The sequence below is a fragment of the Populus alba genome, chromosome 13 (genome assembly GCF_005239225.2).
Source record: "Populus alba chromosome 13, ASM523922v2, whole genome shotgun sequence".
NCBI lineage: Eukaryota > Viridiplantae > Streptophyta > Magnoliopsida > Malpighiales > Salicaceae > Populus > Populus alba.
The window spans coordinates 11,634,761-11,647,355 of NC_133296.1; the positions used below are offsets into that span (position 1 = coordinate 11,634,761).

At 35.0% G+C, this 12,595-nt stretch overlaps 2 protein-coding genes across 3 annotated transcripts; one reads left to right on the forward strand and one right to left on the reverse strand.

The window, feature by feature from the left end:
• Window positions 1-4,292: 4,292 nt before the first annotated feature.
• LOC118035495 (serine/threonine-protein kinase-like protein CCR4) lies at window positions 4,293-7,131 on the forward strand. The gene has a single exon (XM_035041083.2). The coding sequence runs from the start codon at window positions 4,581-4,583 to the stop codon at window positions 6,918-6,920; it is 2,340 nt and encodes a 779-aa protein (XP_034896974.1). The 5' UTR covers window positions 4,293-4,580; the 3' UTR covers window positions 6,921-7,131.
• A 569-nt stretch (window positions 7,132-7,700) lies between these two features.
• Window positions 7,701-11,741, reverse strand: LOC118035494 (adenylate kinase, chloroplastic). 2 transcript variants are annotated; one of them, XM_073404118.1, is made up of 6 exons: window positions 11,417-11,739; window positions 11,166-11,261; window positions 9,716-9,844; window positions 9,493-9,627; window positions 9,040-9,186; window positions 7,701-8,906 (listed from the first exon to the last, which is right to left on the reverse strand). In XM_073404118.1, exons 1-6 carry the CDS (start codon window positions 11,621-11,623, stop codon window positions 8,745-8,747), a joined length of 876 nt encoding a protein of 291 aa, XP_073260219.1. In that variant the 5' UTR covers window positions 11,624-11,739; the 3' UTR covers window positions 7,701-8,744. The 2 variants fall into 2 exon arrangements, 1 of the variants encoding a protein (XP_073260219.1); XR_012167730.1 differs by lacking the exon at window positions 7,701-8,906 and adding an exon at window positions 9,258-9,353 and having other exon boundaries at window positions 9,047-9,186; window positions 11,417-11,741.
• Window positions 11,742-12,595: the final 854 nt, after the last annotated feature.

The following is a 12,595-nucleotide window of genomic DNA, read 5'->3' on the forward strand; positions in this document are numbered from 1 at the left end:
AAATATAAAAAAAATGTTTTTGTGTGTTGCATACGGCCAATACCCTAACATGTTTTTTTTAATGTCTTAACAAATATTTGAACTTTTAAAAATGTGTTTTCGCATGGGTTTCTTAAACACAACAAAAAAATTATTTTCTTGCATTTCTGGATTTTACAACATGTTTGTAAAACTCCAAAGGGTATTGGCCAATATTCCAAAAAATACAAAAATCTTATTTTGGGGGGAATTTATTTATTATTCACCGTTAATGTTTGGATAAAGAAATCTCAAAGGGATGAATATCCAAAATATTATTGGGAATAACTTGTTATTATTCACTGTTAATATTTGGATAAAGAAACCCTAAGTGGTAAATATCCAAAATAATTTTCTAAGAATAATAAGTCATCAAACATCATTGAAAAAAGCCTTGATTATAATCGAGGGCATTTCAATTTTACTCCACAGTTTACGAGCCGTGAGAGTATGAAACACTAAGATAAAAATAGGCTTTTAAAGCGCCTTGAATTTCCTTAGATTTCTAAATTTTTTTGTCCCTCCTCCTTGTGATTTACAAGTCGCAAAACTCTTGAAATACTAAGGGAAAAATGAGCTTTCAAAGCACATGGAATCTCCTTGGATTTCTATCCTAATAAATTTAGTTTGAATCAAACTTAGGAAAATTAATGGGATTACAAAACATAAACACCGTAGCAATTATAAAGAAAACCAAACACTAAGCAACTTACCTTAGATAGGGCGTATTAGGGGTGCTAATATCTTCCCTTTATGCAACCAGTCCCTTGCCTTAGAATCTCTGAAAGACCAGTTAGGGTTCCTAGTGACCATAATACTAGGTGGCGACTCCAAAGAAATAATACAAAGCAAAAAACAAAAAAAAATTGCCATCAGACGTCGCGCGGATTTTGACGTGCGACAAAGGGGATGGACAACATGTCACCTGCCCTTTATTTAAAAAAAAAAATGTTTATCACAATTAAGAAAATAGATGCACTGTCCTATATTAGATACTGCAACTTGCACCCACCCCACACACACCTCAATCAAGTGAGCCTCGATGCAGATTTTTTATTAAACAATATATATATATATATATATAAAGGTTTTTCACTATTTATATAAGCAATTAAGCATCATAAGAAACCCTAGTTCTTTTAGAGAGTTTAGGTAATTAGCATTTCTTTCTTGTATTATTAATTCAAGTAAAAAAAATTTTTTTAAAATAAACTTTGCATAAAAAATATAAATATGGTAATAAAAAATATTAGGTAATAAAATTTTAAATTAAGGTTTCTGTATGACCCTTTTTTGGTAGAATTATGTGTTTTTGTACTTGTTGTCTTTCTTATGTTGCTTCATTTGCATCAATTGGTGTCGGAGCCTAACGATCCCAAATTATTTCATTTGCATCAGTTAAATAAACTTGTTGTCTTCTTTTAGAGAGTGTGTTGCAATCTCATGTTAATTTATTTGTTTTGTGTTATAAAATAACCATGGATGGAAGAAGTCACAAATTAGAACATGTTAAGGTAAAAAGGGATGAGGAGGTTCCCTCTTGGAAAAGTTTAATCCAAGAGCTGGTGATAGAAGACATGTGAAGATAAATATGATTATAGATAGATATGGTGATATAAGATATACAAAGATAAATTGCAAAATTAATCTATTAGTCGATGGAGATGAAGAGCTTAAGGGATCATGAAAAGATTGATCATAGATCTATAACTGGTTTTGAAAACCCGTTTCAAAAGCATAAGCAGAAGAGGTTGCTTCTTTATCAATATGAGTATCATGTATAATTTGGTAATCTCATTTATAATGAAATAGATGTGGATTGATATTCTCCATCAATTTATGATGTTTATTTTAATGATAGTTAGATTGGTGATAATATTATAAATAATGACAATAATAGTAGTGATAATATCATTGATGGTGTTTTTATTAATAAGATATAGGTGAGTGCAAAGAAAATATGGAAAGTGCTCAACAAAATAAATTTGTTGATTTAAACTATATTGATCTTTTTTATTCTTACAATGTTATGCTATCACAAATGTAGATGTGTTAAAGGGTTATATGAACACAACATATATTGATGAAGCAATTTTGAGGTTTACAATTTATTACTTTATAAGCCAATGAAAAAGAAATAATATATCAATTGTTGTTTTTTACATGAATTTTAAGATGAAGGGACTGGAGTTCATATCTAACATTATTATATACTTGAAGAGAAGAAAGAAAAGGAGTTGAAGAGTTTTTATTGGACATCCATGAGATCTAGGCAATTTGAACTTGATGATGACTTCTTTTTTACCTGGAAAGACTGAAGCATGAGATTCTTTTTTTCTAATTTTTAGTCTCATATGATTGTACATAATTTTTCATCCGATTATTAAATCGCTGTGCTAAAATTTAACTAGGAAAATCTAGAGGTCTTGTTTTTTATATGGTTAAAATTTCATAATAATAGGAGTTTGTTAAGGCCTTCCAATATTACCTATAAATTACTAGTCAATAATTTTTTTTTTCCTAGTTGATTTAGGATTCTTTTTTTATTTGGATCAGAACTCTATTATTATTTCTTTTATCTTGATTTAATATTTTCTAGCCTAGTTTGTTACGAATTTTATTACTTTTGGTTTTATTTTTAGGTTTTTCTTATTGGTTTAGGTAAGTTTGTAGGTTTATTTAAAGAGTTATAAATCTTCTAAAGAGATAGATTATCTAAATAGAAAATATTAAGTAATAATTTTTTTTATTAAGGTTTCTATGTGATTCCTTTTACATCTAAATTTTGTGTTATTGTGCTTGTTGTCTTTCTTATATTGCTTTTGTTTGCATCAATTAGTGTCAAAGCTTAACCGTCCCAGGTTATTACTTGTTGTGTGCTGCAATCCCATATTATTTTGTTTGCTTTGTGCAACTAAATAACTAAACTGGAAGAGATCACGAAGCCAAATGTGTTCATGTAGAAAGGGATGAGGAGGTTCCACCTTATTAGAGAAACATTCAAGAGCTAGTGAAAGACATGCAGAGAAAAATAGCAAAATTAACCCATTAGTTGGCGGAGATGAGGAGCTCGTGGAATTATGAGAAAAGTGATCACGAATCCATAACCACTTTTGAAAACACATTTTAAAATCATGAGTAAAGAATGCGGCTTTTTAATCAAGATGAATATTGTGTTGATTTTAATGATCTCATTTATAGCGAGATGGATGTGGAATGGTATTCTCTATTAATTTATGATGTTCATTTTAATGATGATTATGTTGATAATGACATTATAAATAATGATATTGATGATAGTGATAATATCATTAAAGGTATCCTTATTAATAAGATGGAGGTTGAATGCAAAAAAAAAAAAAACATGGAAAGTACACAACAAAAGTTTGATGATTCTTTTGATTTTAAGGTTAATGTTATCACAAAAATAGATGTGTTAAAGGTTATATGGAAACAACATATGTTAATGAAAAAAGTTTGAGGTTTGCAATTTATTACTCAAGAAGCCAATGAAAAAAAATATATGCTAGATGTTATTTTTTATACAGATTTTAAAATTAAAGGACTTACGTTGATGTCTAAAATTATTATATACTTAAATAGAAGGGAAAAGAAAAGGTTGAAGAGTATTTATTGGACATTCATGAGATTTAGGCAATTTAAACTTGAGGACAAGTTATTTGCAATCTATAGAGACTAATGGAGGAGATTAATTTTTTTCCTAGTGCATAGTCTTATGCTATTGAACATAGTTTATTATTCAACCATTGAATTGGATAGAAATTTTACAAGAAAATTCTAGGACTCTATTTTCTATAGGATTAAAATTTCATAGAAATTGATGTTTAGAAAGACCTTTCAATAATGCCTAGAAATACTGGTCAATGTTTTACAATATTTGTTGTATTTTTCTAGTTGATTTAAGATTTCTTTTCTTATTTGGAATGTAACTCTTTTATGATTTTCAATAATGCCTAGATATTACTAGTCAATGTTTGAATAGACTTTTAAAAATAAAATATTTAATAATAAAATTTTAAATTAGAATTTTTTTATGATTTTTTTTAACAAAATTTTGTATTCTTATACTTACAACATTTTTTTTGTGTTGCTTTCGTCTTCATGACATATCTACCAATTAAATTTACTCGTTTTGAGTGATGGAAGTGCCAAAGTCTTATATACACTTAGCACATTATATAGCATATATAGAAAATGTGGACTGGTTATTAGTATTGTTTTCGACATTCCAATTATTTTGCTCGTTTGTATTACGAGTTTCAACCATTTCCCACACGCTCTCTCTATATCTCTAAATTTCTGCTGACATAGACTTGCAATAAACTTTTCTTTGCAATGACCAGGTCTTTGGCCCTCCATACAGACTCTATAAAACCGTGTTTCTTTTCTCTCTAAGCTACCCTCTCCTCCTCCGCCTCCTCCTCCCGGACCCCTTAAAAATGGCCAAAAACCAACACTCACTAGCTACAATAATCCACCTCTAAACATCACTTGTACCACTATGAAAGTAGTATCGTACCATCCCACAAACCATTTTTTCTATGGCTTGTGATTTGTTTAACCTTCATCTCTTTTCCTACCTCATATTTCTTTCTCCTTTCATTCCATTCGTTTTTTCACTCTCAACCGTGTCAATATCTCAAGTTTCTAACCAAACATTGGTGTGTGCATTAACACCTGCCCGTGATACCAAACAGCACTCTTTTCTAAACTGTTCACGTTTTCCTGGCGGAATCCAAAACCCCTTGAATCCTCGTACTTCTTTTTCAGCTATAGTTGGTGGAGAGGGATTCCTCTGTGGTCTAATATCCTTGCCTTCGTCTCCTAATAATTCAACTTTGGTTTGTTGGAGATTCTCAGTTATTGGTCCAAACATGCCCTACAAGAGAGTTTATCATGGCCTGGCTCTCAGTCAACTGGAAGCAGGAAAATCTTTTGCCTGTGGCCTAATTAATGTCACTAATCGCCTCGAATGCTGGCCGCGGCGAAAGTTCAACTCTAGCAGTATTTCTCAGGGATTATCAAGTATTGCTGTTGGTGATGATTTCGTGTGTGGGATATCGGAATCCGGGAGTATTACTTGTGGAGGAAATATTAATAATCCTAAGGGGAACTATTGTGCTATTGCTGCCGGGTCTAGGCATGCTTGTGCTATAAATTCCCATCATGGGATGCATTGCTGGGGAAGTATGGCGCCTGACGAGAAGCCGGAAGGTGAGTTCATATCAATGGCCTTGGGGGAGAACCGTAGTTGCGCTCTGCGGACTAATGAAACAATAGTTTGCTGGGGGCAAGATAATTTTAGTTTGCCGGAGAGGTTAAAGGAGACTTCTTTTATTGCTATTGAAGCGAAGATAAATGTTTTCTGTGGAGTTGAGAAATCAACTTCGTCCTTGTATTGTTGGGGTAATGAGATTTTCAACTCCAATTTACCGGTATTTGAGAAAGTATTGCCGGGCCCCCATAGAAATGATTGTCCTGATGCTTTCTTAGAAGGATCTGGCGGATCGTGCCCCCAAAGCCTAAATATTTTCCAGCATTCTAAGAGCAATAGCAATTGTACTCCACCTCCGGCCGCACCGCCTCCAACGCCAGAACGCCATCAAGGGAGGCGAAGGAGGTGTAATAAATGGAGCGACAAAATAATAGCTTTTTTTGTGGTGGGATGTGGAGGATCCCTCGTTCTATTGCTAGTCATTGGGTTCTTCCTCTTCAAGTATTGCAAGTGCAGAGGCTGCCGGATCCATGATTCCGGCCGCTTGGATGGTGCCGGGACAGGAGCCCATGTTGAACAGGGTGGTGCTCCTAGCCGACCTCAAGCCCCTCGAACTGAACAAGCATCGCCAGTCTTAGAGAAGCGGCTAAGCGAGCTGGCTAGCATGGGAAATGCAGGTCACTTGGAGCAATTCTCTTTCCAAGTTCTACTTAAAGCCACCAACAATTTCTCACGGGATAAAAGAATTGGCACTGGAAGCTTTGGTTCAGTTTATCAGGGCACATTAGACGATGGGTGCGAAGTAGCTATCAAACGAGCTGAAATATCAAACACTTGCTCATACTCTGTTGGAAAAAGGCGTCAAGAGGACAGGGACGTTGCATTTATCAATGAGCTTGAATCCCTTTCAAGACTTCATCACAAGAATCTTGTAAGTTTGCTGGGATTCTGCGAAGACAGTAATGAGCTGTTACTAGTCTACGAGTATATGAACAATGGCACCCTCCATGACCACCTCCATAAGCTTGAAATTTCACCCTTAATGTCATGGACAGCACGCATCAAGGTTGCGCTAGATGCAGCCCGCGGCGTCGAGTACCTTCACAGGTACGCAGTGCCACCAGTCATCCACCGAGATATCAAGTCATCAAACATATTGCTTGACTCCACGTGGACTGCCAAGGTGTCTGATTTCGGCCTGTCTTTGATGGGTCCTGAAGATGAAAAGTCACACCTTTCGCTTCTCGCAGCCGGGACGGTAGGTTACATGGACCCAGAATATTATATACTCCAGCAGCTGAGCACGAAGAGCGATGTGTACAGTTTTGGGGTGGTGTTGATGGAGATACTGTCGGGGTACAAGGCCATACACAAGAACGAGAATGGGGAGCATAGGAATGTGGTTGATCTTGTTGTTCCCTACATTGTCCAAGAAGAAATCCATCGAGTTTTAGACTCGAGAGTGCCGCCACCAACACCATTTGAAATAGAGGCAGTGATACGCACAGGGTACTTAGCGGTAGACTGTGTTACACTTGCAGGTCGAGAACGGCCATCCATGACTGATGTTGTAAGTAGCCTAGATAGAGCACTGGCTGCGTGCTTGCCGCACCCATCTTCGCTTTCGCGGTCCACAACCGGGTCTTCAACCGGGTCTTTGATATGAGAGACTAAAACCGAAAGCTTTGATCACGTATATAACAAGTGCCCGGCATCAAGAACCTGCCATGAAATGGTCCTCTACTTTTGTGTATAGTACTGGTCTCAGCCATTTCTTTCAAACACATGGATTTTTTGCTCTTATTTGTTGATCGATTGAGGCAAAAAGTGTATGGTGATGTACGTAACGCAAAATCATTACAGTTTCTTTCCTTCAAGGATTCTTACAACCTTCAGCTTTGAATTTACTTCCTCGTTGCTAGGTCCGGGAGGATAATTCTAAATTTAAGAATCAACACATGATGCACAAAAGAATGGAATCAACTTTTTCCAACGCGCCATAACCCCGCCAAGGATTTCAACCCTGTTTTCTTTGCCCAGCAGAATTATTTAGACGTTGTAATTAAAGCTGATTCAAAAGGGTTTTCAGTTTTCTACAAAATAGAGGTAGGTCATAATAATGGAAACGCTTCGCCTTGTGGATCAAAGAAGACTACACTATCAGGACTTGCTGACTGCATGTAAAGATGGGCAAGTACAGGCACCCATCAGCATCCATGAAGTGATCATCCAGAATAGCTATCTTTTCCTAGAACATTCTTTACTCCAGAAAATTCAAACAAGTTTCGACGCCACAAAAATGAACACGTGTCATTATTTGTAAGCACAAGGATACGTTACCCGTAGGCACATAAACCGAGACCAACATATGCAGAATATGCAACGCCTTGCTTACCAGCGTTAAGTAAATTATTCGTCCTTGGGAAAGAATTGCTTGAAGAGCAGCTTCATGAAGTTGTTTAATTTTTTCCCACTGTATTTTAGCGACTAAAACACAAGTTTTTGCACAGTTCTATTGGTTTCCATACAAATGAAATCCAAAAGTTACACTTCAAAGAATAATTTAATAAGAATAACCAAATAGAGTAGTCAAGCATGTGGTAGCTCTAGGAAAGAGAAAAGAAGGGCACTTACTCCGCGTTTGGCTTCTTGGTTGAAACCACATTTCAACCAGATAAAAACATCAATTGGTTTCAACCAGAAAAGCGTCAAATTGATGTTTTTCATGTGGTTGAAATCACGTTTCAGCCAAACTAAGCCACGCTACTTGAGCATTTCTTGAGGTTGAGGTATATAAACCTGACAGAATGGGCTGAAAAAAACAAGGGCTGAACAACTATACCAGTTTTCACAATTCCAGATTCCTGGATATTGGTTATACACCAGCTCTTCCCTCCATCTATGCAGCCAGAGATCCTGAAGTCAACTTCTGATCCTCAAATAGTTTTGTGAGAGCATCATCAATTTGTGCAAACACATCTTCTTTGGGAACATTTCCATTTACCTAAAATCAATAAAATGGCCCTCCAACTTAGATTTAATAATAGTTTTATACCAGTTGCATGATCCACTAAATCAGACACCAGTTCTTCCCTTCTTTTTTTCTCTTTATTGATGATAATCTAATCAATCAATAAGCAGATATCCCTCCCTCATAAAGGACATGCAAGACAAATTGCTTTTGCATAACTCAAAATAATACAGAACAACTCTTTTCATTTTACTTTTTATTTCATATTGTTATTTAGCACAAAAAAAAAAAAAGCAGAAAAGAAACCCAGCAATTATTGCTGGCATCAAATTAGTCACAGTAAAAATATGGTTACACTAGAACACTAGCACTAATATCTACCAACAATATCGTATACTTGTTGGGTGTTTCCTAGTAGCCTCAGCATCAACTTATCATAAGCTGTTCAACACAATGAATTATTCACAAAATAGTGACAACTGATATCATTAGGATAGCTGGGATGAAATGGTAGAGTAGTCAATTGAACCCACACACCGAAATAATATACATATATATATATATATATATATAGAGAGAGAGAGAGAGAGAGATTTTGTCACATGCCTTGAGTGCAATGTCTTCATACATTGAAAGTACTGCCTCCACATTTTGATGATGAGTTTGCAAGCGCAACTTCACCTAAATAAAGCCATATGAAAAGGAAAACAAATATCATCACTTGGCAATATTGATCCAAAGCGCTTACTGAAGCCACAAAGAAGACAGAATCCTCTAAAGTAATAAGATGTACACAGATTAGTTCTGAACATGCCTTTTCTTCGGTGTCATCAAATCGTTGGGTGAGCCTGGCAGCAATTTCTTCAGTCTCAGGGGGGGAATACTTCAGGTGGTATATCTTCCCTGTAACAGGATCTAATCTACGTCCAACCACTCTTTCAACAAGAATCTCTTCGTTGACCTGCAAATCAGTATTCATGAGATTGGCTGAAGGGGAAAACTCAATCTTAATATTTAGAGTTTGAAATCTACCCAAGAATGTGAGGATACATCAGGGCCATTAAATTGATAAATCAATTCTTTCTTCTTCATGATCATCTTCTTTTAGTTTGACTTCGATAAAGTATCCTATATTATTTTAAAGTTACACGAAAATCAACAAAGTAGCCACCGAGAAGAATATCAGCATGCAAGTTCACATTGTCCTCTTCCTAGCCAGATAATGGAATGTAACAGATAACATGCCAGCAGCAACCAGAATTCTTACTTCTAGGACAATAAAAAGATCAGGTCGGAAGCCAAATTCTTTCAGAGCAGTTGCCTGTGATAAGCTCCTTGGGTATCCATCCAAAAGCCAACCATTTTCTTGAGAGTCTGGCTGCAGCAGACGGTCCTTCACCATCTACAAGATCAGATGATTGAATGAACAATATGAAATGCCTCGAAAGGAAGGGAAGTGAGGGGGAGGGGGGGAATTACACCATGCCTACCATGACAACTATTTCATTTGGGACCAACTGTCCTTTCTCCATGTATTCCTTTGCTCGCTTCCCATTTTCACTCCCTGAAGCAATTTCTGCCCTCAGCAGGTCTCCAGCAGCAATATGCACCAAACCATACTGCATTTATGAGGATGACTTGTTGAATCTGTTTTTTCCTCACCAGCAATTGCAAATTGAGAAATCAAGCAGAAAATGCTTTAACTTCTATCAGAAAAATCCCCATAAAACCAATGGGACGCAAAAACCATATCCAATCTCAAAGCAGAATTTCAAAGAACTGTCTTGTTTATCTAAGTAATCACAAATGACACGGTGCAACAATTCCAACTGCTTGAGCTCAGCTTGCAATTGGCTTATCTGATTGCGTGATCAAGCTGCTTGCACATTAGTCCGAGCCTTAGCAGAAATTAAGTATGGCATAGTCCTCCATGCCATAATTGAGTTTACTAACAACTAGCCAATTAAGTGTTTTCATATGAGCAACTACTGACAACTGCTTCAAAGCAAAATAGGTGATTCTTATCATAGATAGCCTAACTATTGTGGCAAGCAAGCCAACATATTGATGATAGTGACTACATAATCATGCTCATACACAAATACTTTCAACTTGATTCTAAAGTTTCAACTAGAAGATCTATCAAAATTGGTTTAATTGTGTTTCTCTACATTTTGAATGCCGCTTGTATCAAAAACCCTAATAGTTTACACTGACTGCTTCCTTCCCTAGTGAAACAGATACATACCAATCATTGGAAACTAGTGAAACTATCAAGCAACTCTCCAACAAAACTGAGTTTTCAAATGAAGAAAATACCACATTACATAAAGTAAAGTTTGAGATCATGTTAGATTAGCATAGAGACTGAGTCCATATAATCTCAAAAGGTTGATGGATCTCACTAACTAATGTTGAAAATCTTTTTCTTAAGTGAGACTGGACTTGACTAAGCACGAGCAACTAAGCCAAGCTGTTTATCCAAGCTTGGTTCTACTAGAGCCCTGCATGTCAAAGTTGCAATAGTCGTGTTTTCCTTTTGTGGAAAACTTTTTAAGGAGGGTGCATATCTCCCATGGAGAAAATGCTCAGCTATTTAATTGAAGCACACCAGATAACAAGATATAGACGACCTCACTGTTAACAAACTCAATATATATTCAAATCACAAAACATAATGTCAATCATAAAAACTATAATGTCTTATTCAGATGTTTGAAACCTTCACTAGATAAAAATCCAAATAAATCTCAGCAAGATAAACGCATTCCAATGAGAAAAAAAATTGTTTCAAGAAACAACATTTTCATATGCAGAACAATAAACATAACTAACAAATGGGAAAATGAAAAGTTGCTCCCCAAGAAAAGATTCGGGAAAATTTAGTGACAGGTGGCATTACAAAAAATTAAAAGAAACTTGAAGAAAAAAAGGGCTTACTTTCTTAGTGATGAGCTCACATTGAGTACCTTTACCAGAAGCAGGAGCACCGGATATCATTATCTTCAGATGCTCTGGCTTTGCTGATGCCACAACCTTCACATAACCACATACACACAAGAATTATTGAAAAGAAAAGACGACAAACAAATTCATATAACAGAAATAAAACCCTATGGTTCTCAAACAGAAACAAATAAAACATGGTGAAATTCAAAACCCAATAAGAGAAATGAGATGTTTTCACTTACAAAAGCTGAGTTCTTGGTTTTGGTTAAACAAGCGGACAAAAGGGTTTGATGGGAATGAAGAGAAAGGCAATATTTGGTGTTATTGTAAGCAAAAGACAAGTTTGAAGAGAAGAGAAGCTGAGAGGATTGCGAGGAAGAAAAAGGCTGTTCTGGTTTCCCTTTTCCTTTCACTCCCAAATTCAAACTGCAGGAGCTAGTAGCAGCCATTTCTTGGTCCTCTCAACAGCTCTCTCTCAGTGTCTTCCTGTGTCTGTCGAGTTGGATATATTCTTGGAGGGTTGGAAGGAGAAATGGTGGTGGTCGTTTTGATAAACGACAACGCTACAAAGCGAAGGTTTTTTTTTTTTTTTTTTTCTCTTGGTTAGGGGTTGTTGCTGGGCCCTCAATTTGTTGGGCTCCTACAATTGCCCATATTTTAAGAAGCATGGATCCAACAATTTCTTTATCCAAGCGCCTCTATTTTTTAATCAAATATTTTCATTAGGTTTCTATTAAAATATGACGTGGAAATAAAATTAACTCGTGATATGATGAAATATCTACCAAGTGTGCACAAATTTTTAGTTTTTTTTTTCTTATTCAGTATTTTTATTTTTATTTTTATTTTTATTTTTTACTTATCTATAATTTTTGCTTTTTTATTTAAGTGTCTCAAGTCTCAATAATTTATTAATATAATTTTTTTAATTCATTAATTAATGGTTAATGTTTTCACCAATTGAGTAGCAAAGATAAAAAGGGAGATACATGAACTAAAAAACAAATATTAAAAACTTTATATTTTTAAAAAAAAGTGGTCTCATATGAACTAAAAAACATTATTATCGATGACCCAAATATTATTTTTTTTATATTCGAATTCCTAGAATTTGAGTAATTATTAAAAAAATCATTCATTTTAGTAGTATCTAGCTTATTTAGTATTCCAATAAGAAATTTTTTATTTATTTTTTGAAATTTCTTATGCATAATTTGTAGAAAATAAGCAATTCTACAAGTATATGTGTAAAGCATTTTATTTTTTTTTAATTTAATAAATAAATTACTATTGTTATAGTTTTATGTACTTAGATTAAAATCAATGCATCTAAATAGGAATGATAATGAATATGATATCTTTGAAAAATGCTCAATTAAAATGTCAATCTTTTTATGACTCAAACCCTAAAGTTGTATGCA